Source organism: Eschrichtius robustus, chromosome 1 (genome assembly GCF_028021215.1).
Source record: "Eschrichtius robustus isolate mEscRob2 chromosome 1, mEscRob2.pri, whole genome shotgun sequence".
Classification (NCBI taxonomy): domain Eukaryota; kingdom Metazoa; phylum Chordata; class Mammalia; order Artiodactyla; family Eschrichtiidae; genus Eschrichtius; species Eschrichtius robustus.
This window is the reverse complement of record NC_090824.1, coordinates 200,144,307-200,170,531: the sequence shown is the minus strand read 5'-3', so window position 1 is coordinate 200,170,531 and position 26,225 is coordinate 200,144,307. Positions and strand designations below refer to the sequence as shown.

The window sequence follows — 26,225 nt, the reverse complement described above, 5'->3', positions numbered from 1 at the left end:
GTTGGATAAGTTATTCCTCCAAAAAATGGGAGGAGGGGCAGGAAGAAAGAGGAGATGAGTTCCTGCATCAAGCTTCTAAGATCTAGGAATGTTTTAGTTTTAAGAGTTCATGTTTTAGTTTTTAGGAATGTGTAAGAGGCAAATTACTTCGTTTGAGGAGCCTGTTTTCTGTATATGCATTAGATACGCCAAGATTCCTAAGGAGAGGAAATAACCAAGCATCAAGGATGAATACCACCCACACTCAGAGTTTTGCATAAGGGTGCCAGTTTAAAAGCCTGAGGAGGTCGGTAGTACCAGGGCTTCTGATTTTTTAACCATGGAGCCCGGACCCAGAGTTCTAGCATAAATATAAAGGCAGAGATAACAGTACTGGCATGCTCCAGTCCTTTCTGACCTCTGTGCGCACACTAGCTGAAGCCCTACAGCGCCAGAGCCATCGTCCATGAACTTTTCCCTCCATGCAAACTTCAGTTATGATGATACACTGTGAATCAAATAAAGAGTAAAATCCTACCAATACAAAAGCAATCAATTTGCCGAAAAAGTTAACTGCCTAATGACCTTTAAGTCATTATTCTAAATTCAATGCTTAACCAACATCTTCCTAGGTTTTAAGAGCACTTGTGAAATTTAGTGCAGAAAATTTTTATCAACATGAGTATTTTTCATAAATTTATAAACACCAACATGAGAGAATTATTCTTCTTTTAGAAATTTTATATTAAATCAGAAATTTTCTTAAAACCTATTCCATGACTATTCAATGTAATTAAATAGATCGATTATAAAATATATACAGTAGATTTTTTTCAATAAAATAAAATATAAAAATAAAGGATTTTATATCAACTTTCTGCTTTTCTTCACAGTATTATTCTATAATTTAGCAAAGGGCATGATAACGAATGTCCTATTCCAAAAATCTAAGTACCAAAGGTTGAAGTCCGGGAAGCGTTGAGTCAGATGGTCTTTACAAGATTTAGTTACATAAAAAACAAAAAAAAAATCACTTTCAAATACACAGGTTACAAAACAAAGTGCTTTAAAATGCTTTTAAAAATGTTCAGATCCAGGGACTTCCTTGGCAGTCCGGTGGTTAAGACTCCACGTTTCCAATGCAACGGGCACGGGTTTGATCCCTGGTCAGGGAACTAAGATCCCCCCACGTGCCGTGCAGTGAGGCCAAATGAATAAATTTAAAAATAAATAAATAAAAAATGTTCAGATCCAGTGCAATGATTTTTGTATAACTTTTGAGTTCAGAGGTTTATGAGACAACATTCAAAGAAATTTCAAATGGAATTTCAATTCTTTGAGAATAAAGACAGGGGCCTTCTATTTAATTTTCACAGAGGTATACGGTCTCTCTGAAGGAGGCTGTATCTACTATACGCTGTATTTACTTTGGATAATATCGATCAGATTTATTTTTTTATTTAAAAGTAAAGAACATCTACCTATGAGAACAAACTACGCATCTCTCAGTGAATCAAAATCTAGGTTAAAAAAAAAAGAGAGGAGAGAAGAAAAGGAAGAAAGGGTGAAAGGACGACCACGTTCCATAAAGACAAGTCCTGAAGCTCAAACACTAGAGTACTAACATATAAAAGAAATTATGTAAATTCATATTAGGGAAATGCAAATCAAAACTACAATGAGGTATCACTTCACGCTGGTTAGAATGGACATCATCAGAAAATCTACGAACAACAAATGCTGGAGAGGGTGTGGAGATAAGGGAACCCTCTTGCACTGTTGGTGGGAATGTAAACAGCCACTATGGAGAACAGTATGGAGGTTCCTTAAAAAACTAAAAATAGAACTACCATATGACCCAGCAATCCCACTACTGGGCATATACCCTGAGAAAACCATAATTCAAAAAGACACATGCACCCCAATGTTCACTGCAGCACTATTTACAATAGCCAGGTCCTGGAAGCAAGCTACATGCCCATCAACAGATGAACGGATAAAGAAGATGTGGCACATATATGCAATGGCATATTACTCAGCCATGAAAAGGAACAAAACTGGGTCATTTGTAGAGACGTGGATGGACCTAGAGACTGTCATACAGAGTGAAGTAAGTCAGAAAGAGAAAAACGAATATTGTATATTAACGCATATATGCGGAATCTCGGAAAATGGTACAGATGAACCGGTTTGCAAGGCAGAAATAGAGACACAGATGTAGAGAACAAACGTAAGGACACCAGGGGGGGAAAGAGGGGTTGGGTGGTGGGGCGGTGTGATGAACTGGGAGATTGGGATTGACATGTATATACTGATGTGTATAAAACAGATCACTAGTAAGAACCTGCTGTATAAAAAAATAAATAAAATTTAAAAGAAAAGAAATTATGTAAATTCAAAGACAAAATAGCCTCCATTACAATTAGTGCTCTACACACACACACACACACACACACACACACACACACACTCACACACATTTATCCTGAAACCAGTTTGGGGAGAGCTATTAAGAAGACAATCTCTCTACTTTGCACAGTTCTTTAAAACAAAAAAAAATACATCAAAAATTTTAAGTAAGTGAAAATTCATAATTATAACCAATTACATATTTCTAAGTTGCCTAAAACTCAAGCAAATTAGAGTATGGATTCAGATTCGAGTAGAATCACATTTATTTCATTTTCAAGTTAGACACATTTTATCCCACATGCACCAAATGTATAAGAAATGTGCAGGCCCCCAAATTTAAAAAACCCTCAAAGAGCAAGTCAGGTAGAGGCCTCAGAGCTCCTTTCCACTGGATGAGCTGCCAGTGAAAATTCATCACACTTAAGAACAATGCAACATTCTGGTTAAACCTGAAGCTTTCGATGTCACGGGACATGTGGCATTCTATGACAAGTGTTTTTTCCTTCTGCCCAGACTTAACAGAGCAAGAACAAGCAGGCTTTTGAATCAGTGCTCTACTTGAAGCTTGCTTGTGAGATTTATACTCGACTGTAGTTTGGCTCCCTTATAACGTGATTCCTGGGCTCTAGGCTTCTACAAACTGAGAGAAATAACAGGAGATGGGAAAAAAATGCAACGATACTAAAAACAGATGTTGGTGCAAAATTCCAGGACCATTTATTTGCTCATTTCACCTTTTAACGTACAATTTCTATGCAACAAAAGGGCTTTTTTTTTTTTTTTTAACTCTTAAAATACCTAGAACCACGAAGCAGAGAAGATAAAGTAGGATGGGGACTTACAAGAGGTGGGAGGTGAGAAGTAAAGAGAATCTGAGAGAAGGGTAGGTTAAAAGAAAAACCATACTATCTTTTCCAGTAATCCGACATCATCGTTTTTCTTATTCTTATTTTCTTTTAATCTAGTCCGGTAATAACTCTGAACAGACCGGGTGAAGGTCAGAGTTACTGTGATGTCAGAATAAGCAAGGAAGAAAGTAGAACAAGAACGACTGTTTTAGGCACAATTGCTTTTGTGCCCAAGAAAGTGATGGCTTTTTTTCCTCCAATCTCTACCAAGGAATATCTTATCCAAACCTCCTAGCTTTAGAGAAATAAGAGTTGCATTTTAGGTTACATTATAAAATACCTAAACTCAGAATCAAAGAGAGTCGTAGTTATTAGTTTTTTTCTTAAAGAGTGAGTCATGGGTTTATTATAAACAACCCCAAACACCCCTTTCTTCAAAAGATTCACTTTACCATTCCCACTATGAATTTCTTACTTGTTGGTTCTTGTGAAATGATGACCCGAACGCTATCACAGGTAATAGGACCTTTTATTCTACCACAAACACCTGCTGTAATAGTCAAAAGTAAACAGCAAGACTTAGTTACTCTGCATTCTGATGAACAAACTTACATGATTTCCTGTTGGAAACTTTCAGGGGCTGGACTAATATTTCTGGTCGTCTCAGAGCCAATCTCCTGGGGGGAAAGAAGGTCAATATGCCTATCAATTTACAGTACAGATCCAAGATTAACATAACACCAAAATATTAAAAGCCTTAAGAAAAAAATGGAACGTTGGAGGAAAAAAATGAACACAATGCAATCTACTCAAATTAAGAAATAAATCCTCTACTTCCAAATTTTTATAAATTCTCCCCACTCTGAAATCACTCTTCTTTATTTTTCCATCTTTCACATCAATACCGTTTCAGATATTAATGTGCTATTTTCCATTTGCTTCGTAACAAAAACTGAACATGACCTGAGAGTGTCATATTATTTTTGGTCATTATTCATACTTCGTTAGACAAAACAGAAATCCAAACCTGAGGGATCAGGGATTCTAAGGCAAGGTTTCAGTGCTTATTTTATCACAGCTATGCTGGAATGATATTTTGCAGAGAACAAAAGGTCAGCTGAAGACAGGCCATGATTCTGGGCCAGGAACTCACCTTTCCTGGAAGTGCTTAGAGGGAATCAAGCCTGCTCTGGGGTTGGCATCTCCTTCGTGCTTCGCCTGCCACCATGTTGCATCATCCTGGCTCATAATCTGAAGAATATCTCCCTTCTTGAAAGAAAGCCCAGCTTCCTTACATGGAATTGCTTTATCCTCGTTAGGGTCATAGTCAAAGAGGGCTTTGATAAACATCTGGAAGAAAGTTCCGTTTCAGATGAATAAATATAAAAAATAAATGTGAAGTGGCCAACATTCTTCTAACTCTGACTCGTTTAAGAAATAGAATGTTAAGATAAACTTGTTGTGACAAAAAGGATCTTCAGTAAATGGAAAAACATTGGTTCCCACGAAAAAGGGTTTCTGAGGGACGGTTACCTTGCCCTCCTTTGATGGTGTCTCCTCCTTGATGCTGGGTATAATCTTGAATGTGATTGCACCCTGAGACTGAGCCTGATGTCAGAGGAAAGAAAGAGTTATAAGAAAACCTCTGGAGCCAAAGAGGAAGAAAGTCAAATAGGTAGAAAATGAAACGATTCTAAAAATTTACAAGCTTGGGGTGTCTACTCTTAGACAGAACAAACCGAGGAAACTATTTTTGTAGAAATTCCTGTAACATGAGAAGGCACTAAAGTTTGTCCAATAAGTTAAAAAACATTAACCACTAAACCACTTTTACCTCCTGTGCACTTTAAAAATGCCGATGAATGTATTACCATCCATGTTGAGTTACTTCAAAATAGAAAGACAGAATACACACAGTGCCTTGAACAGGATTAAATGGCAAGAACAGACCGTGTGCAAGGTTCAGACCACTGCACCTAAGGCTCAGCAGCCAGGTTTCAGGGACAAAATTCCTACAACTGCCAGTAACGTGGCTATAAATACATGATTCAATTAGTTGTGATGCTCATCAGAAAAATAATGAAAAACACTCATCTGTGTCATATTCTGGTTAGTAAGAAAAGCACCAAATGTAGTAGATTCATTAACAGATGGGAAGACTGTCTATTCTAATTTAATTAAAGCAAGCAACAATACCCAAAATTCTTTGCCGACCACCTCAGACAAGGGTAGGTCTTCCTAACAGGGACCTGCTGTGTAGCACAGTGAACTCTACTCAATATTCTGTAATAACCTACAATGGAAAAGAAGCTGAAAAAGAATATATATATGTATATACGTGTGTGTGTAACTGAATCACTTTGCTGTACACCTGAAACTAACACGACATTGCAAAGTAACTATACTTCAAAAAAATTTTTTTTAAAGAGTAGGTCTGCCTTTAACACACTCTTATGTCATTCTTTCTCTCTTTTTAGCATTTGTCATAACCATATCTATATAATTATCTACACAATTATTTCTTAATGTCTGCTACCCCCACTAAGTCGTAAGCTCTGTGAAAGCACTAAGTACATATCTAGGAGGACAGGGAGGAAAGGCGAGAGGGGGAGGGTGGGCGGACCTCCCTGAGGCTCACTATCAGTGTGTGCCGGTGACCAGGACTCCATTTTGTTAAAAAGGCCCTGATTGATACTGTTTGCCAATTTCCATGGTGTGAATACTCCCATCACAGCCAGTTTCAATCTATCAGCATGAAGTCACTGAAAGCCAGGATGGGAAAAGTTGCATTGAATCAGCTTTTGTCAGCATATGGAAGCAGCTCCAGTGCAGCAAAGAGACTCACATAAAACGGGGGGTTTAATTGTATAAATATCAGAATTTTATAAAGGAGTGATTTCAAAATGGTAATATCATTGTTATTGCTTATCATAAAAGTAACTCACCAAGCTTATTAAGAATTTATATAATACTAAACTGCATAAGTAGAAAGAAAGCAAGTCTTCTCTATAATCCCTTCCCCTTCCTCTAGTTTGTGTGTGTGTGTGTGTGTGTGTTTTAATGCAGGGGTCCCCGACCCCTGGGCCACGGTACTGGTCTGTGGCCTATGAGGAACCGGGCCGCACAGCAGGAGGTGAGCGGCGGGTGAGCGAGCGAAGCTTCATCTGCATTTACAGCCGCTCCCCATCGCTTGCATTACCGCCTGAGCTCCGCCTCCTATCAGAGCAGCAGTGGCACGAGATGTTCATAGGAGCACGAACCCTACTGTGAACTGCACACCTGAGGGATCTAGCTTGCGTGTTCCTTATGAGAATCTAATGCCTGATGATCTGAGGTGGAGCTGAGGCGGTGATTCTAGCGCTGGTGAGCGGCTGCAAATCCAGATTATCATTAGCAGAGAGGTTTGACTGCACAGAGACCACAATAAATCAATTGCTTGCAGCCTCATATCAAAACCCTATCAGTGAGTGGCAAGTGAAAACAAGCTCCTGCTGATTCTGCATTATGGTGAGTTGTATAATTATTTCATTATATATCACAATGTAATAATAATAGAAATAAAGTGCACAATAAATGTAATGTGCTTGAATCATCCTGAAACCATCCCCTCACCCCACTGCGGTCCATGGAAAAAGTGTCTTCCACAAAACCGTCCCTGGTGACGAAAAGGCTGGGGGCTGCTGTTTTAATGTATGTAAAGCACTTAGAACAGTATCATTAAGGGCTCAATCAATGTAAGCAATTACTAGTATTACTATTATTACTAAATCATATAGGTCTATCAGCCATTGTGAATGCTTCACAGTAATCCATCACGTGAATGAATGATAATCAATTCAACCTTCTTGATAGTTTCTAAATATTTTTAAAATATCTTGTTTATACACATTTGAAATTGTTTCCTTTGGGTTAATTTGCAACAGTTGAATTTCTTGATTAAGGGCTATGCAAATTTAAAATGGATAGTTTCAGATAGCCATCTCAAAAGGTTCTATTAGTTTACCCTACCAAAAAAAGCATATAAACATATCTATTTCCTTATAATCTGGCTAACTCTGGGCATTACCAAGCTTTTAAATAACCATCAATCCAATATTTTTCAGACATCATGTTTTCTTTTATAAGTCTCTGTACACACACTTTGCTGATTTTTCTGTAACCGTTCCTTTCTTAATGATTTTTAAGAACTCTCTATATACGTTAAAATATGAGCCTTCTATCATATAAATGGAAAATATTTTGCCTACGATCTCATTTGTCTTTTAAATTTTAGGTACAGCACCTTTTTCTGTAGAAAAAGTTTTCAATTCTAGTCATCACATCAGTTATTTTTCTATTTGAATTTCACATCAAGGTTAAAAAAACTCTTCTCTATTTTTGATGACTTTTTAAAAAACTTACTTAATTGGAGGAGATTTATTTTTGTGTGAGTTGTAAAATAAGGACTATTTTTTCTAACTGAATAATCAATTAATCCAATACCATTTATGCAATGATCTCACTGCTTTCACACTGATATAAAATGCCATCTTAATCATACACTAAATTTTCATATATACTGAGGTCTATTTTGAGATACTAAACTCTCTATAAGTTAATAACATGTTTTCATATGTAAAAGGGACAGTCTCCCTTTATTCTATCCTTACAAATGAACTTGAGAATTTATATTGCCAAGGCTTATAATAATTTCATTTTGTTTTAGATTTCATAAGACATCTAAGTTAGTTTCACTTTTTTATGTACCAGGAAAGCACAGCCCCTAGAGACAGAGATAAATGCATCCTCAACAACAGAGTAGGTGCCATGTATTAAGGACCTAATCTGAGATGGGTCCTGTCAAACTCTTGATCTACATTAGCTCATTTAACGCTCCAGACACTCCAGTGAGAGAGTTACCACTTCTTATTCTCATTCTGTAGATGAAAACAGGGAGGAAATAAAAAGATTAAGGTATTTTCCAAGGACATAATGGGGGATTAAGTAACAGCGCTGGGATCCAAACCCTGGACTACTAAATCCAAATCCTGTGTTCACAACCAGGTCTGAAAGACAGTGATTCAACCTCATTTTCACTGCAGTTTTTAAGTAAATTTTCAGCTTACCAAGATCTGAATGATTTCCTCAGGGCTTTTATCCTCGACAGGTATGCCATTCACTTCCCTAAGTTCGTCGCCCACGTGAATAAGACCTGAGAAATCACAAATTCAGCACGTGAGCAGTGGTACGTACAAAAGAAGCCGTGGTTTGCAGTGTGGCCATCCTGAAAGCACCGTGTGGTGCCCTCAGTGCACGCGAGGACACACATCTCGGGCCTCCAGCCTCTCCAAGGCCGTAACATCACAACGCTGCCAAAGGAACAGCAGAAGCATCTCAGTCTTTCTCTAGAGACGCACATTACTTTCATCTTAAAGATAAATTTTTTAAAAGGCTGCATGCTTTCAGTAGTACTTTTCAAATCAGAGACATTGAAATAAGTCTTAATATAACCTTGGAAGCCCATATAAGCTAAGACTGTAAAAAGTATTCTAGAATGAAATTTACCATTTATTTAAACAGGTTCCCACATTTTAACACAGAGTACAGTATCTTATTACTGTTTTGCTGTACTGTATCAAAAGACTGTTATCCTCTCAGTTACATCCTGGAAATGTGACACATAAAATCCACGGGACCCGTCCACGCCCGCCTGACATTTAAACCCTCACCACTTCTGTCTGCGGCTCCTCCTCTCATGATTCTGGCCACAACGACGGCCCCGGTCTGATCATCTTTCTTAATGGTAGCTCCCTTTTAAGGAAAAAAAAAATAGTGTTTGTGGGTAAATGTGTGTACTGGGTGGTAGGAAAGAGGGCAGAAATAAGGACATTCATCTGGAAAAAGTAAAACCGCTACAAAAAGTAAAGGAAGGAGGAACAGACGTCGTGCCATTTGCTCACAAATACTTATCACTAGACACACAACTTTCTACCACACAGATCGTCTAAGGTTTTCAGCACAATGCAAAGATTTTTGAAATCTTTAATCTCTTCAGTACTATGCAAAGTGTACAAATATCTTCTTTCCATCATAATACCTTGTATTTGAATACTACTTGTTTTTACCCTTTTACAGCATTTCCTCATTTCACTTTATCTTTACAATACCCTATGAGAAGGTAGACTAAACAGAGAAGGTGAAGCGAATAGAAAAAAGATTATATAAACTAGAAAACTAAAACCCAGATCCCGTGACCTTTAGTTCAGTGATCCTTCTATTACACTATTACATTACACTAAAGGAACTCAGCAATGATAATAAAGAAAGTGGGGGGAAAAAAATAAAAAAGATCTGTTACTCCAAGGTTTTTATGTACTAGGACTGCACCTAGGTACAAACAGAACTAACATTTTGGCATGAGATTAGGAAACAATTTCAAAAGGAACCCGAAAATTCTTTACTTATGGATGTTCAGAAGCAAATTAACTGCATGCTCTCTGTCAGAACATCAGGTACACATGGTTACTTTGAACGCCTTTTCATGACTTTGCTTCCGAGAAACTGGCAGTGGTTTAGACGAGCCATCTACATCACACCACGCCCTGAAGAGGTGCACGTTAGGTGGAGGCAGAGCGCACCCCCAAGAAGGTGGAATTCTTCTCGCGTTTGCCAGTCAACACACTTACAGCATTACCAAATAGATATGGAAACAAAATTAGGAACCCATTTGTAGTGCGTGCTTTCTATGTGACATTTTATTTTGTATATGACAGCTATCAAATACATATCTAATAATAGCAAAAAAATTACATAATTGTTAGGATGATTTTGTGGCATTTTTCCTCACCTACGCATGCATTCAAGGCCGAAGACTTGAATGAGTATCTCTCCATGGTCATAAACCTTAGACTCTCCAATTACTGGTATTTTCTGCTTTTAAACAGATAACTTATAGCCAAGATGACTGGAAATGTAATATCCTTCATATAACTAATTAGTGTAATTAGATCAACTTTCACTTTCTTTAACAATGTGTCTCAAACTCTCCCACCAAAGTATGCCTAATGTCATAAGGGTCTAGTTATCTAATTTAAGATTACTTATCTGTATTTTATAGATGAGAAATTGAATGCCAAATGGTTATAATTTGCCTGAGATCAGACTAGTATGCAGTAAAGTCAGAACCTGTCTAAGGCAAACTGATGAGAACTGCTTTCTTAACCACTGCGTTTGCAGATGCAGAGCATCAATTCTCCCCTCTTGGTGTGCGCCTGCCGTATCCCCATGTCAAGTGGTGAAATGGTTCTGGGGCACCTCAGGCGGTGAGAAGACTTGCAGCTAACCTCCTGGAGCTCTAGAAACGCTGGCTCTGTGGGAAGTCAGCCACCGTGTAAGAAATCACGTGCACAGCCATGCTGCGAGGAGGCCCAAGCCAGCCAGGTGGAGATGCCACTTGTTGAAAGAGATGCCTGACCAGCCCCCAGCTTTCCGGCCACCCAGCCCAGGCATCCCCAGTCCTGGGGATGAAGAAACCCTCAGGTGACTCCAGTCTCAGCCCCTGTCTAACTACACAGGAGGGACTCTAAGGAAAAACTGCCCAACTGAGCCTGTCAACCTCCAAAACTGTGAGAGATAATATTATTGTTTTAGCTACAATCTTTGGGTGGTGGTTTGTAACACAAAATTAGGTAACTGAAACAAATCTCTTGCTCCACTATGGACTGCAGTTTTTCAGTATGGAACCATCCAGTCTGCTGTGCTCAATGAAGTTGATAAATGTTTATTGAGAACCTACTATGTGCCAGCTTCTGGTCTAAGGGTTTCTGACACGTTGCTGAAAAAGAAAAAGAAACCCCAATGTTTCTTCCCCCTCATGGAGCTTACATTCTCACAGGGGAGACAGACAATAGACAGAAGATGAAACAATGAGATCTATCCTACAGTATGTTAGAAGGTGGTAAACACTGTGGCAACCTGGAGGCGGTAGGGCGGGAAGAAAGAACAGGAGCGCCAGGGCAGGGAGAGGAAAGACAGGATGTAAAGACGCCGGGCTCCACGAGAAGGCTGGAAGGAGACGAAGGACTCAGCCCAAGGGAAAGAACAGCGGAAAGAGCCAGGGCAAAATGGAAGGATCAGAGAAGAACAAAGAAGCCACTGTGTCTGGGGCAACGTAAAAGCGGAGAAGCCCAGCAGGCGGGTCAGAAGGAGCAGGGAGTCAGGGCGTGCAGTGCTCTGCAGGCCCCTGGGAGGACTCTGGACTGCGCTGTGAAACCAACAGGGAGAACCTGAACGGCAGCAGTGACATGATCCGGAAGGATCCCCCCGCCTGCTGTTAAGAAGAGACTGAAGGAATGCAGGGGCTAAAGCAAGCGAACAAGGAGGGAGCCGTCACAACAACCCAGGGCAAAGACGACGGAGGCCCGGATCCGACGGCAGGAAGAGCCGCGAGGAAAGGTGGTCCAGATATGTTGGACCACATTGGTAGGGCTGAAAGGATTTCCCAGTGGACTGGAAATGGGACGTGAAAGAAAGAGAGGCATCAAAGGTAGACTCTATGGCTCTCGGCTGAATAACTGGACAGACGGGACTGTCCATCAATTGAGAGGGGGAACCACAGGGCTGGAACAGACTGGGGGCAAAGATCAGTCTGCTTTCAGACACGTGAAGACTGAGATGCCTGCTACATCCAAATGGAGATACTGGGCAGACTGGTGGACATCCAGACGTAAAGACCAGAGGAAAGGTCCGGAAGAGAAATGGGCCTGGGGGTCACTGGCACGCAAATGGTTTTTAAAGCCAGGGGCTGAAAGAAATCATTTCTAGGACGTGTGGAGGGAGAAAAGCATTCCAACACTTACAGGACTTGTTATAGGCCCTGAAATATACTTACCTATGGCTATAGGTAGGACCTTGAAATAGACATGCTTGCTCTCTGCTGATTCTACCTCCCCTTGCAGGGTAAACTACGGATCTGAGAAACGGCCTCTCACTTTCTACAGGATTCTAGCACTTGACTCAATCTCCTTTTTGATCCCTACATTCTTGAACACTTTCTATTTCCATATTGCTTTCCAAACCCTTATTATCACAATTCCTTGATGTATTCCTAGGGCAATGTACTAGGAATAAGATCAAAACCCAATAACATAGAGCACATTTCATGTGATACTGTATAAAAGTCGACATTCCAATGGTATAGTCTGAAATGAAATATAAATTAAAATGGAATCTAATGGAATCTAATCATAACATATTTTCTTACATAATTATTTTTAATTTATTCTATGTGATTTTGATGACAGACAGAGTGTAGACAGCTTTAGGTTAGATTGAGAAGTTAACATTCTGGTTAGACTTTTCTTGTTACTTCTGGAAAATGGTTTAGAAACAAGGAGCACTAAGACACAGATAAAAACTGTCCCCCGGAGACCACTGCCAACGCCCTAAGACCTCCTTAAAGAGGTGGCACAGTCAATTTCAGGTTGGACTTTTGCAACAAGGGCTTTCATGTACGGTTGACCAAACACTGGCGTCAAGAAGGCCTGCGACACGTTTTACAATCTATTTATTCCCAGGCCCGACCTGAAGCTCATGATGTGGACTCCTGGGGGCAGAGGCCCTACAGTCTGCATCTGAAGTGAGCGTCTCAGGTAACCCTAATAATACCAGAGTTTGAGAACCCCTGTTCTAAAAGAAGTAAAAGGAAAATCCATACAAGAAACACTGAAAATTAAGGCTCATAATCCACTCATTCACTAAGAGAATTTCATTTTCTTCAGCCGGTCTAAAAATTAATCTTCTGGATAAAATAGGTATAAATTGCTCCAAACTCACAGAGAGGGAGAACAGCCCTGTTCCTGGCAACCTGACCAGTGCCCTTCTCCCCTTCTCGCAATTCTTTCATCCATCCCTCCCCTCAAACTATCACCCCTTCTCCTTTCCATTCCCAAATACCTACATGATCTGTGTTCACTGCCTCTCACGCAGGAAACCATCCTCTCTGTAAACTAGTTGTCAGCTAGCTTCTACCTGATCATTCTATGTCACGTTCATTTGATGCTGGCATAATGCAAAGAACTTACACAGCATTTCCGAACACATTAGATGTCAGTTGATATTCAAAACACTCACAAAAGAGGCTTATCTCCTGATTTTCTGATCAGGAGCCTGAGGCTGCAATAAATGACTTGCTGCTATAAGGATACAGAGCAAACCTCGCACTGAGGTCCCCTAATGCAAGCTCGGTGCTTATTTCGGCACATTATACCTCGGTCTAACAACAAACTTACATTCTTAAATAACACTGATAAGCTAACCTCTTGATTGCTAATCGTATGGACTTTCCGCCTGAATCATTTGCCAAACAGCTCCTGACCATCCATCCACTTGGCTAGAATTTTATTGCAGCCTGGCTTCCCTCACCTTGACGATTTCTGAGTCTTACTACTCAGACCCATTCTCCCAAAGATACTTTAGACTCTATATTTTCTCTTGGTCTTTGCTTCCCCAGGACCCCCTTCGGCAGCTGTGGCTTGTCCAATGACCTCCCCAAAATGACAGAAGACAATTGACAAATATAAAATGACGAGTTTGTTAAAAATAAATACTTTTTGGGGCTTCCCTGGTGGCGCAGTGGTTGAGAATCTGCCTGCCAATGCAGGGGACACGGGTTCGAGCCCTGGTCTGGGAAGATCCCACATGCTGCGAAGCAACTGGGCCCGTGAGTCACAACTACTGAGCCTGTGCGTCTGGAGCCTGTGCTCCTCAACGGGAGAGGTCGCGACCGTGAGAGGCCCGCGCACCGCGATGAAGAGTGGCCCCCGCTTGTCGCAACTAGAGAAAGCCCTCACACAGAAACGAAGACCCAACACAGCCAAAAATAAATAAATAAATAAATAGATAAATAAATAAATAAATACTTTCCATTTTTCTGGGTCGTGCATTTTTTAAACTATAAATTTATTCACCCAATAATCTTTCTTCACTTTGACAATAATTGTCAAACTAAAGAAAATACAGTAATTACGCATTTGGATGAAGAAAAGTTCAAGACAAGTAATTCTCACTTGATTCCATATTCCAGTGTTAAAACAATATTTAAAATCTTAATACCTTTTTTCAGGAGTCCCAACAAATAATTTTGGGAATTTCTTCATCCCAATTAGAGGTTCTGTTTTCTACATGAAGTTCTTATTTATTTTTAATACATCCCCTTGAACAAAAATCATGCAATCAAATTGTGGCTCACCAGGAAGGCAAAGAGTCAGTGACTAAAATAATTTTTTAAGTACTCAAAATTACTTTAAATTGCATTAAATACAGAAAACGAAACCTAGAGTTTAAAGAAGTTAACTGCATATGTTGGCGAAAAAAACCTTTGGCTAAGTTACCTTTTTAAAAAAATAAATTTATTTATTTGTTTGTTTGTTTATGGCTGTGTTGGGTCTTCGTTGCCGTGTGCGGGCTTCTCATTGCGGTAGCTTCTCTTGTTGCCGAGCACGGGCTCTAGGCTCGTGGGCTTCAGTAGTTGTGGCACGTGGGCTCAACAGTTGTGGCTCGCGGGCTCTAGAGCACAGGCTCAGTAGTTGTGGCGCACGGACTTAGTTGCTCCATGGCATGTGGGATCTTCCCGGACCAGGGCTCAAACCCGTGTCCCCTGCATTGGCAGGAGGACTCTTAACCACTGCACCACAAAGGAAGTTCCCCAGTTTCTCATTTTTAGATGAATTTAATGTATGAATTTATGTAAACTATGAATTTAATGTATTATATAAACTATAACAAAAGAGAGCTAATGACAAAGAATTATCACCTCAAAGTTAGGTCTAATTATTTCAGTTGTTACATGCTTGTTACCAGCTAAAGGGTGTGATTTATTCAGTAACAGACTGTGAAAACACAACTTTACATTATTTTATATACTTCATTCAATTTCTTTTTAAATTGAAACTAATTTACAGCAGGTCCAGTTAAAACTTTTGAGAAATCCCCACGCAGTACATGCCTAATTTCTCTGATAAACATTTCAAGATCTTCTTCGATCAGGAAGCGTGGAACTTAAATGTTGCTGATGAGTGTTTAAATGTCAGCTCACCAAAGCAACACACCAAAACCCACCACCTCTGGAAAACTATGACTGATCAAAGAAATTGTTAGTAATGAATTATGGATCTCCTCAAGATGGCCAGCCTTTGAATTCTCTCTCTAAGAGACTGAATTTGTCAAAACAGAAACATACTTCTTATTGGTAGATGCACAGAACCCACCAAGGATTAGTCACTTTATGGTGACAAGTCCCAAGAGAGCTCTTTCTCCATCTAGTCTGAGTACCATCCACCCTTACCTGCATCACCTGCATGATAAAGACCAAGACATACTTAGGTTACCAGCAGAGTTATAACCATAGGCGAAAAGCATTAGTGTATAATCTAAACCAAACAATCTTAACCAGGATTACAGGGAGCCTTAGAACACCCACAGATGAGCTTCGGGGGCTCAATTATCCTTCTGTGATAAGCAAAGTTATCTGTATATTATTCTGGGTAAGAGTGTCCAATGTATTTATTAACACACCACAGTTGCCTTTAAACAAAAGAAGAAGATAAAAACTACCAAAAAGTATAAAGACAGAATGCGGTGTAGAAGAAAAAACTAGTGTTTGAAGAAAGAGAGTCAAGTCTAGATCCGAGTCCTATCACTCAGTAGCTGTGCTACTTTGGGTTAAGTTGCTTTAGTTCTTTGAATATCAGTTTCTTAGTCTGTAAAAACAGAAAAATGGTACCAACTGTGAGGATTAAATATAATCAGTATGTAAAGTATATACCATAGTGCCCAGCAACTATTGTATGATCAACTGCCATTTGCTTTAAGAACACAAAAATGTCTTAATTAGAATAAATGGGCCACAACACATTTAAAGTCAACTGCTAGGTTGTGACATTTATTTTCCTTTTGAATATAGTTTCATAAAAATATGGATACACTCTGTACTCATTTCCTATTGCTGCTGTTAACAAATGTCCACAAATTTAGTGGCTTACTACAACACAAATTTATTATCTTACAGGTCTGGAGGTATCGATAGGAAGGCAAAAATGGGTATTACAGGCCCAAATCAAGGTGCCAGCAGGGCTGCATTCCTCCTGGAAGATCTAGGAAAGAATCCGGCCCTTGCCTGTCCTAGTTTCTAGACACTTCTGGCATCCCTTGGCCACATCACTCCCACCCTTGCTTTCACCATCACGTCTCTTTCTGTACCTCTGACACTCCTGCTTCCCTCTTTCCCGTTAATGAGAACCCTCGTGATTACCTTGGTGCCACCTGATGATCCAAGAGACTCTCCCCGTCTCAAGATCCTTAACTAATCATGAAAAGCTCCCTGTATCTTTTAAGGTAACATATCCACAGGTTCTGAAGATTAGGACATGACATCACCGCAGGCTGGTGCAAGGCATTAGTTGGCCTACCCCAGACCTTGACATGATTTAGCACTGTATAAATTCTGGGGCTAAAACAAATGGTTACATCTACATTTTGAAATATCAGATACCTGATTAATTTCTCGTCACTTTAAAATCAATCAGCTTTCCAGAAAAGCCATAAGCAATTATTTTTAGTTGCACTTTTAAATCTCAAATCAGCTGTAACTGGTGCACGTTATGCTGTCTTTCATAAATGTCAACAAGTCACATTTTAAAAACTATTGCTATTTATAACCAAAAGAATGCCTGCCATTTTATTTGGCTCCATTTTAATTTTTCTAAATCATATGCTTTAGGTGTGAATGCTCCATTTATTTCAAAGTTGAGGACACAGAGGAAGTACATTTTAAAGAGAGGAATCAATGGTATGTGCCCATCAGATTTGGCTTTATCAGGATATCTACTCACAGCTGAACATAACATGTAGACCAGAACTCACCAGCGGTTCTCTGTTTTTGACCAGACGGATGATTTTCACTGAGTCTTCCTCATCATCAATATCATCAGGCATAGGAGGCAACACGGGATCATACTTCCTCAGAGCCACAGTATCGTGTACAGAGAGCAAAGCCTATCAAAGCCCAAGGTAAAAAGTGTTACAGTAGTTGGACGTGTTTGGCGCTTTATATCTGACTACAGTATAAGGAAAATCAAACTGATGTTCCAATTCTGCCACAGCAACGGTAAGAAGGCAACTACTTGGGAAGAAGCCTCTTGCAAACGGGGCGAGGGGAAGCTGTAGAACAACAGAGCCCACCCTACTCAGACACAGGGTGCGGCAAGCGTCAGCGTAAAGCGTCTGCTAACCTGGGCGTCCTCTGGTTCAGGTTCATCTGTACAGAAGTGGCAGCTGGGGGGTTCGGTGAGGGAGTGTTACTTTTGAAAGGAGGGAGAAAAATGAGGCTACAGATAGACTGCCAATGGCCTGGCAGGAGTCAGACAATGACGCATGTCTTTTTTTTCCCTTTCCTTCTGTTAGCAGAAAACACAAAAAGAACTGCTCAATACAACTGACTAGCTTTCATTCTTCTGTGATTTTTCTCACTTTTTAACTTTTGATGTAATAGCCGACTACTATGTGTATAAAAGAATAAAATAAAAGTATTTCTAGTCATGACTGTGGTTGTGGTGGTAAAACTCCACAGAACGGTCATATTGCCATTAGAGACCAAAGATGAGAAAAACGTGACATGTCACTATACTGGGGGTGACTGAGTCTAGACTTTTAACTAATTTGTTCCCTAATCAGCAGTACCATGATCCACCGATTACTCCAGCCAGAGCCTAGAAATCATCCTTGAAATCCCCCTTACCTACACTCCCAACATCCAACCCCCATCCTGTTAAATCTGCTTCCAAAATGTAAGCTAACATTTGTTATCTTCTCTCCAGTCCAGAGCAGACGCTGGCCAACTGTGCCACCTGTTTTCGTAAGTGAAGCTTTCCTGGGACACAGCCATGCCTGTTCACTGATGTGTGCTTTATGGCGCCTGCCATGCTACAGTGAGAAACTGAGTAGAAGCAACAGACATTTTTCCATAAAAAGGCTGGCAGACCCTTGGTCTAGATCATTGATCATCATCTTTTACCTGGAGCATTTTTACCTGGAGCCTTTCAATGGTCCACCTGCATTCACCTTTGGCTCATTTTCAAATTCCTGATTCACAGTGTGTCCAGAGTAATTACTTTGAAACTCAGAGTAAGTCACGTAAGGGGTCTACTAAGAACTCTCTTACCCACCCACCGGTTTGGGATGAAGAGCAAGTCCTAGTCTTGAATTTACCCTCCAACTCTGTCTCATACCCACTGCCCTCCTCACTCAGTTTAAATACCTGGCTTCTTTCTCACAGAGGCGTGGCCAAAACATCCAATATAAATGTAGACCCCCGGGTTACTTGATCTCACAGCACCATCTTCTTTGCCTTCATACATGCTCATAATTTTTAACCATGTTTCCATTTTTATGTACATATGTTTAATATCTGCTATCTACTGAAACAGAAGCTCCAAGATGGCGAAGAAATGATGTCTAAATTAAGCTTTCTTATTGACTATAACATACATACGGAAAAGCACACAATTCGTAAGCATACTGCATGAAGAATCTTCAAAAATGAATATGTCCCTGTAAATATCAGCCAAACAAGAAACACAACATTAACTGAGCCCCAGGGGCCCCTAAATATGCTTCTTCATAGTCACCGTGGCCTCTATTCCGCTGAAGGTGGTAGTTTTGCCTCTATTTAAATACTGCATAATGGGATCTTCCTTTTTTCCCTGACATTAAGTTAGTGAGGTTCATCCATGCTGTTACTGGTAGCCATTCCTTTTTCATGGTTGTACAGTACTCCAAAATGTACATATTTCATAGTTTCTTTACCCATTATGCCTTTGAGGGACCTTTAGGCTGTTTTCAGCTCTTGGCTATCATAAACAGTGCTGCTGTAAATATTTCATATCAGCTGATGCATAGACACACAAATTTGGGTTAAGTATATTTAAGGGTGGAAGTCTAGGTCATTCAACACAGGCAGACGAGACAAAGTGGTCGTTCCAGCTACTCTCCCACCAACAGCTTATGTGAGTTCTAGCTGCACCATAGGATCCAACAGTTTACAGTAGTAGTTTAAATATGGCCATTCTGAGTATACAGTGTTATCTTCTTGTGGCTGAAATTTCATCTTTCTTATAACTCATGATATCTTCTTTTTTCTTTGCTGTTCAAATGAAAGCATTTCTTTTTATAAACGTTTTCTCCAGCCAGTATATCTTTAATTGCACTTAAGAAACAGAATTTTAAAAAAAAATCTGTATTTAATCTTCTGCCAAGTTAAAAGAATATCCAGTAGCTTCCACTTCCTGTTTTAGACTGTTATTACCATTACTTTATATTCTCTTGGTATAAAAATATGCTTTAAAAAATCCCAAACTAACACATAAACAAGCAACACAGCTACCAGCATATCCGTATAAACATAAACACGACCGATGTTCACAAGTCAGGCAAGACAGGAATGGCATCTTGGGTGCTTGATTCATGGATGGTGGCAGGCAGTGCAAGAAAGTTTCTGGAAGACCGTCAGTCCCGGTTTTCAGCACAGGAGAACCACTCATGTCACGGTGCACATTTCACAGTATTACAAAACCACCACCTCGTTTACTTGATTAAAACCAGGGGAAAGGGACCATGTTCTCGGGGAGTGACAATGCACAGAAGCGCCCTGGGGGGCGCTGCACGGCCAGCGGGCCCAGCCCCGCAGTCTGACCAGAGGCCTGGGACCCGCTGCCAGATGCTGACCTCTGCAGACGCAGCGAGGGTTTCCGTGGACTTCAGGAGCGCGTGTCCCCAGCGCGGATAATACACTCTAACGATGATCAAGTGGGGGAGGCGAGCTCCTCCGAATCACGCGTGGGATCAGTTCCAGACTCAGTGGAACGGCCATCCTCTCCGGGGCCTGGACTTCAGGTGACCAGCTGAACAGTGGAGGGTCTTCCTCTCTTGTCGGTGCAGTTTCTCAGCCTCCTGCTGCTTCTTCTGCTGTTCTGACTTCTTTAATGTAAATGTCAATTGTCTGCTGCCAACCGTGGTGTCCGATACACCCAATGTCCCATTTTTCGCTTCGAGTTTCAACCGGTCTTCAAGGGTTTTATTCATCATGATACCTTCTTTTGTGAAATGCCTGTTCAAGATCCTTGCACATTTTTCTATTCCATCTGCCTTTTTCTTCTTGATTTGTAAGAGTTCTTTATAACACACTGGATCCAAGCCTTTGTCGGTTACAGGTGCCACAAATGCATTCTCCCATTTGGTAGCTTGCCCTTTCACTTTCTTATCAGTGTTCTTTGATCAAAAAAGGATCCAAATTAATGAACCCAATAATATTTTTTTCCTTTATGGTTGGTGCTATTTTTGGCATCCAACAAAAGTTTCAAAGGGAAAGAATGAACAGCATCATCAAGATGATAAAATATTATCTGAAGATATAATAGCTGCAAATTTTTGACAACTGATGAGAGACACAGTCTGAAGATTCAGGAACTCCAATGTATCCTTCAGGGAGCAGGAACAATAAAAATTAACCCACGCTTACATACGTCATAGTGAAATGACAGAATGCCAGAGACAGAAAGTAGTTCTTAAAAATATCAGAGAGAAAAACACAGATCATCAGGAAGGAAAGAAAAAAAAAGTAACTGAGAGCTGAATGATCAAGCAGTGAGATAACTGGAAGAAAGTTAAAACACCTTGAAAGTGCTTCGAAAAAAAAATAACAGCTGGGCTTCCCTGGCGGCGCAGTGGTTGAGAATCTGCCTGCCAATGCAGGGAACGCAGGTTCGAGCCCTGGTCTGGGAGGATCCCACATGCCCTGGAGCAACTGGGCCCGTGAGCCACAACTACTGAGCCTGCGCGTCTGGAGCCTGTGCTCCGCAACAAGAGAGGCTGCGACAGTGAAAGGCCCGCGCACCGCGATGAAGAGTGGCCCCCACTTGCCGCAACTAGAGAAAGCCCTCGCACAGAAACTAAGACCCAACACAGCCATAAATAAATAAATAAATAAATAAATAAATAAATAAAATTAAAAAAAATAAATCTGCGTGACTCCAAAAACCAGGTTCTAAAAAAAAAAAAAAAAAAAAAAAAATAACAGCCAGCCCAGAATTGTGTATCCAGCAAAAGTACAGTTCAAGAATGAGGATGAGAACCAAGGTGAAGTTAACAGGGACCCACTGGAGAAAACTTAAAAAAAAAAAAAAAAAAAGATAATGAAGCAATGGTTTTTGAAGACACTGGACATGAGACAAGGAAGGACAGTGACCACTGAGAGACAGGAAACAACTGTGAACCCGAAGACTGCCCCAGCTTCCTGTCTAGAGCGAACTTCCCGCTATGTCAGGGGGAGAAGGAACCCAGGACAACAGAGTTGGGAACCCAGGGAGATCAAGGGGCTAACGTTCTCAGGGAAGGGATGAGAATGGAGAGAGCTGCACAGACACAGAGCTCCTTGAGTCCTTAGCCAAGGCTCGCATACGGAACAACTGCCAGGAAGGATTAGAGCAGTAGTTCGGAACTGAGGGCAATTTTACTCCCCGGGAGCCATACGGCTGTCTGGAGACATTTTCGGTTTGTAACAATTCAAGGGAGGCTACTGCTGTCTAGTGCACAGAGGCCAGATGCTCCGAGGCATCTGATACCATAGTGGACAATCCCCTCCCCACCGCCAAGTAAGTATCCAGTCCTCAAATGTAAATAGTTCCAAGGTTGAGAAACCCTGCATTACAGGACACAATCCCCAAGGCTGGCACAGGGCAGGAATAGCTCCTGTTCCCACCAGTTACAAGGAAAAGCCTCACAATTCACAGGGCATTGAGGAGAGTTAACAGAGGGGTACTGTCTTAATAGCAGGAAATAATTAGCCCAAGATTAAATGCTGCTAGGATCTCACCTAACAAAGCTTAAAAGCAAGCCTCCAAATAACTTAATTGTGTGATTTAAACTCAAGAATATTATCTATAAATATACAAAAATATCCAGCATCAAAAAAAGTAAAACTCACAATGACTGACAGTCAATCAAAAATTACTAGGCATGTAAAAAATCAGAAACTACTATGCATAGTGATGAAAAATATAAAGCTATAAAACTAAACCCTGAAAGATTAGATGATAGAATTATATAGAACCAAATCCTGAAATTACAGAAAGATCACAGAAAAGGAAATTAACAGTTACTGCTAATCCCAAATGTTCAAAAAACTAGAAGAAGGGCTGAACAGGAGACTTGGAATGTACAAAAAAGATTCAAACCAAGCTTCTACAGATAAAGGTGAAAATACATTTCATTCAGTACACTGAATAAGATTAACACTTGTAGGCAAAGCAATAAAACTATTGAAACACATGAAACACAAAGAGAAAATATAATGAAAAATTATGAACAGACATTTATTGAGCTGTGGGACTTCAATGGTCTATTATAAGCACCTAACTGGCATCTCCAAAGACAGGAGAGGTGTTAAAACAAATTTGAACAAATATGGCAGAAAATATTCCAAATTTGATGGAAACAAAAAAGCCCGTATGTTTAAGAAGCTCAACGTATCCAAGCACAATAAACAGAAAAGACGTAACACCAAACTGCTTAAAACCAGTCAAAAGGGGACTGTCTTAAAATCAGCCAAAAAAACAAACAAACAAAAAAAGCAAAAGCACACCACACTACATACAAAAGAAAAAAGATAAAAATGACTCCACACTTCCATTTAGAAACAATGTGAGCCACAAGACAATGGAGTAACACCTTTAAAATACTCAAAGAAAACTACTGTCAGCCTAAAATTCTATACCCAGCAAAAATACCTTTTAAAAAGAAGGAATACTGAAGACTCTTTAAAGACATACAAAAGCTGAAGGAATTCATCACCAGCAGACTTGCATTACCAAAAATGTTATAAGAAGTTCTTTCAGACCAGAGGAATGACTGCAGATGGGAACACGAACCTATAAAGAGGAACAAAGAGCACCAGAAATGGCCGTCATCTCTGTATCTAGGGTAACTATCTTGCACACAGTAAGAATAACAGGGAATGCTAATGAATATATTTCATAATAAAGTGAATACTATAGTTGATAGGCATTGTTAAAACACCAGCTATTATCTTCCCTACTTAGCTCTGTACTTTCATATCTGGATTCCAAAAAAAACACTTTAATTTACAGATATCAAGTTCATTATTTTTAACAGCTTTGCTTTATAAATAGTTTTGGTTAGCAACATTTTTATTTTGGACAACTAAAAATAACTTTGTATTCCATTTTCCTGTTTTAACTGCAGCGACTTTATTCTTCACTATACAGACCTTCTTTCAGGAGGCAGTACCTAAATGAAAATTGTGTTTCCATATGCCACCGATCACAGCTGATGGGTTTACCTGTCGCTTAGAGGAATCTGCAGGAAGTTGAACACTGGGCTTTGTAACTCATCGGGCTCCCAAGCTCTCTCTGCCTTAGACCCCCTGGAGTCAATTCTATGGTCTAAATATCTGTCAGGTCCTTAGAATTAAGTGTCTGACTCATAAGGATGAGTAACACTGATTTATTCTTCCAGAAGGAAGCTTAACTTTGCCATTTATTATGCTTTAATGAAGTCTCATCCATTCCGCATGCCCAGGCAGTGAGTAATATCTGGTAAGTGAATGTTTTGGAAAGCTGAAAAATTACAACACATCTTTCTATTTTATCGCCTTTTAAAAATCTACCAAATTTTCCCTGACTTCCTAAATTATAATACCATGTTCTAGAGATGATGTCACCTCACTTTTATCAAAAATGAGCCACTGAATGACAACTCAGAGAGGATGATTTGCCTTTAATGTGGCAATGTTATGCCTAGGAGTGGTTTTTATTTATTGATGACTCTCTTTGCTTTCCCCGGAAACAAAGTCTCTGTAGAGACCAACGTCCCTTCCGTAGTGCCCCCTAAATGGCCCGTGCTCCTCCCCTACTGCAGCAAGCTTTAGAGTCTGTTACATCTACGCAGGCCTCTTGTGACTCTATCATTACCTTTTTCTCACCATGTGGTTTCTTTTATACTTTGTTATTTTTCCTGGACTGTAAGATTTGGACAATAAGACTGGATTTTGTAGACATTATTGAGTAATAATGATTATTTTTTTTGTATATGGCGACTGACCAATTCAAAGTTTTAAAGACTGGGTGTATTCCAATACAGTAAGTAGTGCATTCTATTACCCTACTTATAATGGGAAAAAATGTATCTGTAATATTTCTGTACACAAAAAGGAATGAAAGGTAATGCAGCCAATTAAGAGTAATTATCCCTAAAGATACATGAACACACAATTCACAGAAGAAATAAAAAGTCATTAAGCATATGAAACGATGCTCATCTTCACTAATAAAGCAACAAGGATAGGGACTTCTATTTTAAAATTTAGATTCAAAACCCAGTTATGTATTATCCAAAATTCATTTCTGTTTAATTTCAAAAGTTTTTATCAAGTCACTTTGTAAAAGGTAAAAATTAAAGTCAGAGTAATAAACTATCACATCTTACTAAAGACAATATCATAAATCGGTTATAAAGATAAGTTATTCCTTCCAACCTCATGTATGGATTTTTTTTTTAACTTTTCATGTGTGTGTGTGTCCATCTGCCCCTGAGGCTGTAAATGCTTTTTCTCTATCCCATGATTATGGTTCAATTTTTACACTTCCATCTTTAATCTACTTGGAATTCATTCTAGTAGAGGTCTTTCTTATTTTTCTCCAAATAATTAACCAGCTGTCCCAACACCTCATACTGAATTTACATCCAGTCCCACCCATCCCCCACTTCCTTGTCTCCATCCTCATATCCTTTGTTAGGACCACAGTCATGCTGCCCCCAAATTATTTCTACAGGCTCCCAGCTGGCCTTCCCACCCGGGGAACTGCTGTGCATACCACACACAGAGTGATGGCATCGCTTGCTTATTTAAATCCTTCCAATGACTTTCTACTGCTCTCAGGATGGAATTCAAACCTTTTCGTATGCTCGCAATTAAGAGTGGCCATATAATTTATCATCTAAATAAGGAAACCGCTGAAATTAAGAGGGAGGCTATTAATATTCACAACACTGGAACTACAGGCGAACACCAGGCTGCCCTGGGTAAACCGGGAGGTCGGCCCCGACTCACAGCTCTACTGCCCAGCTCCCGCCCCTCCTTCTTTCACACGCTGTTGCTCAGCCATACAGTCTACTTTACGCCCTCAAATGTGACAAGTTATTTCCTTTGTAGGACTTCATACCGGAAACCTTCATTTCTCACCTCCCCCCCCCCCGACTCATCCCTCACTCCTCTGCCCCTCCGGTCACCTCACACCAGCCTTCAGGCGTCACCTGGCACAGACCATCTCCTCTGCAGTCCCCTTCAACCCGCCCGCACCCAGCCTCAGCGCCGGCTCCACTCCTATGTGTTCCACACTACTTCTGGGCTTTCCCTCTTTTTACCCACTATTTCTATCACCTTCATTAATCTTCATGTATCTTCATACATCTTCCACAAGTTCTAGCTATAGGGATTGGCAGAGTAGGTGCTGAATTCATGCAGGAATGAATGAATGAAGATCCAACTCTGGTGACACGTACCAATTACCAAAGAAAGTTTTAATGCTTTTCAAAACGAGCTGTCTATAGAAAGCACGTATTATCATTTCATAGTTGGCTACACACTTGGTTGTGTATACCTATGTGTGTTTTAAAAAAATCATTATTAGTTTGGAGGTCCATTTCAGGTTTCCTTTCAGTATTGTGAATTAAATATTTTAAATGGAAGAGCAATCTTCAAAAAGTAAATAATTAGTTCCCTTATCCACTAAAATTTAAAGGCAATATTCAAGTTAACCCCTTGGAATTACATTTTTCATATTTTAACTGTCAGTTCAACGAACAATTCATGTACACATGTTATATTCTACTGTGCCTTTCTTCTGCTCTTAAAAAAAAAGAAAAAAAAGCAAATGT

General features: G+C 40.0%; 1 protein-coding gene across 3 annotated transcripts in view; it reads right to left on the bottom strand.

Moving 5' to 3' along the window:
• MPP7 (MAGUK p55 scaffold protein 7) overlaps positions 1 to 26,225 on the bottom strand; it is a 261,766-nt gene that overhangs the window by 75,995 nt on the left and 159,546 nt on the right. For all 3 annotated transcript variants that reach the window (XM_068539180.1, XM_068539161.1, XM_068539171.1), the window contains exons 6-11: positions 17,139 to 17,270; positions 8,948 to 9,029; positions 8,345 to 8,430; positions 4,773 to 4,847; positions 4,393 to 4,589; positions 3,852 to 3,916 (exon numbers count right to left, since the gene is read on the bottom strand). In XM_068539180.1, the coding sequence (XP_068395281.1) occupies positions 3,852 to 3,916; positions 4,393 to 4,589; positions 4,773 to 4,847; positions 8,345 to 8,430; positions 8,948 to 9,029; positions 17,139 to 17,270 (637 nt within the window). The remainder of the gene's footprint in view (positions 1 to 3,851; positions 3,917 to 4,392; positions 4,590 to 4,772; positions 4,848 to 8,344; positions 8,431 to 8,947; positions 9,030 to 17,138; positions 17,271 to 26,225) is intronic.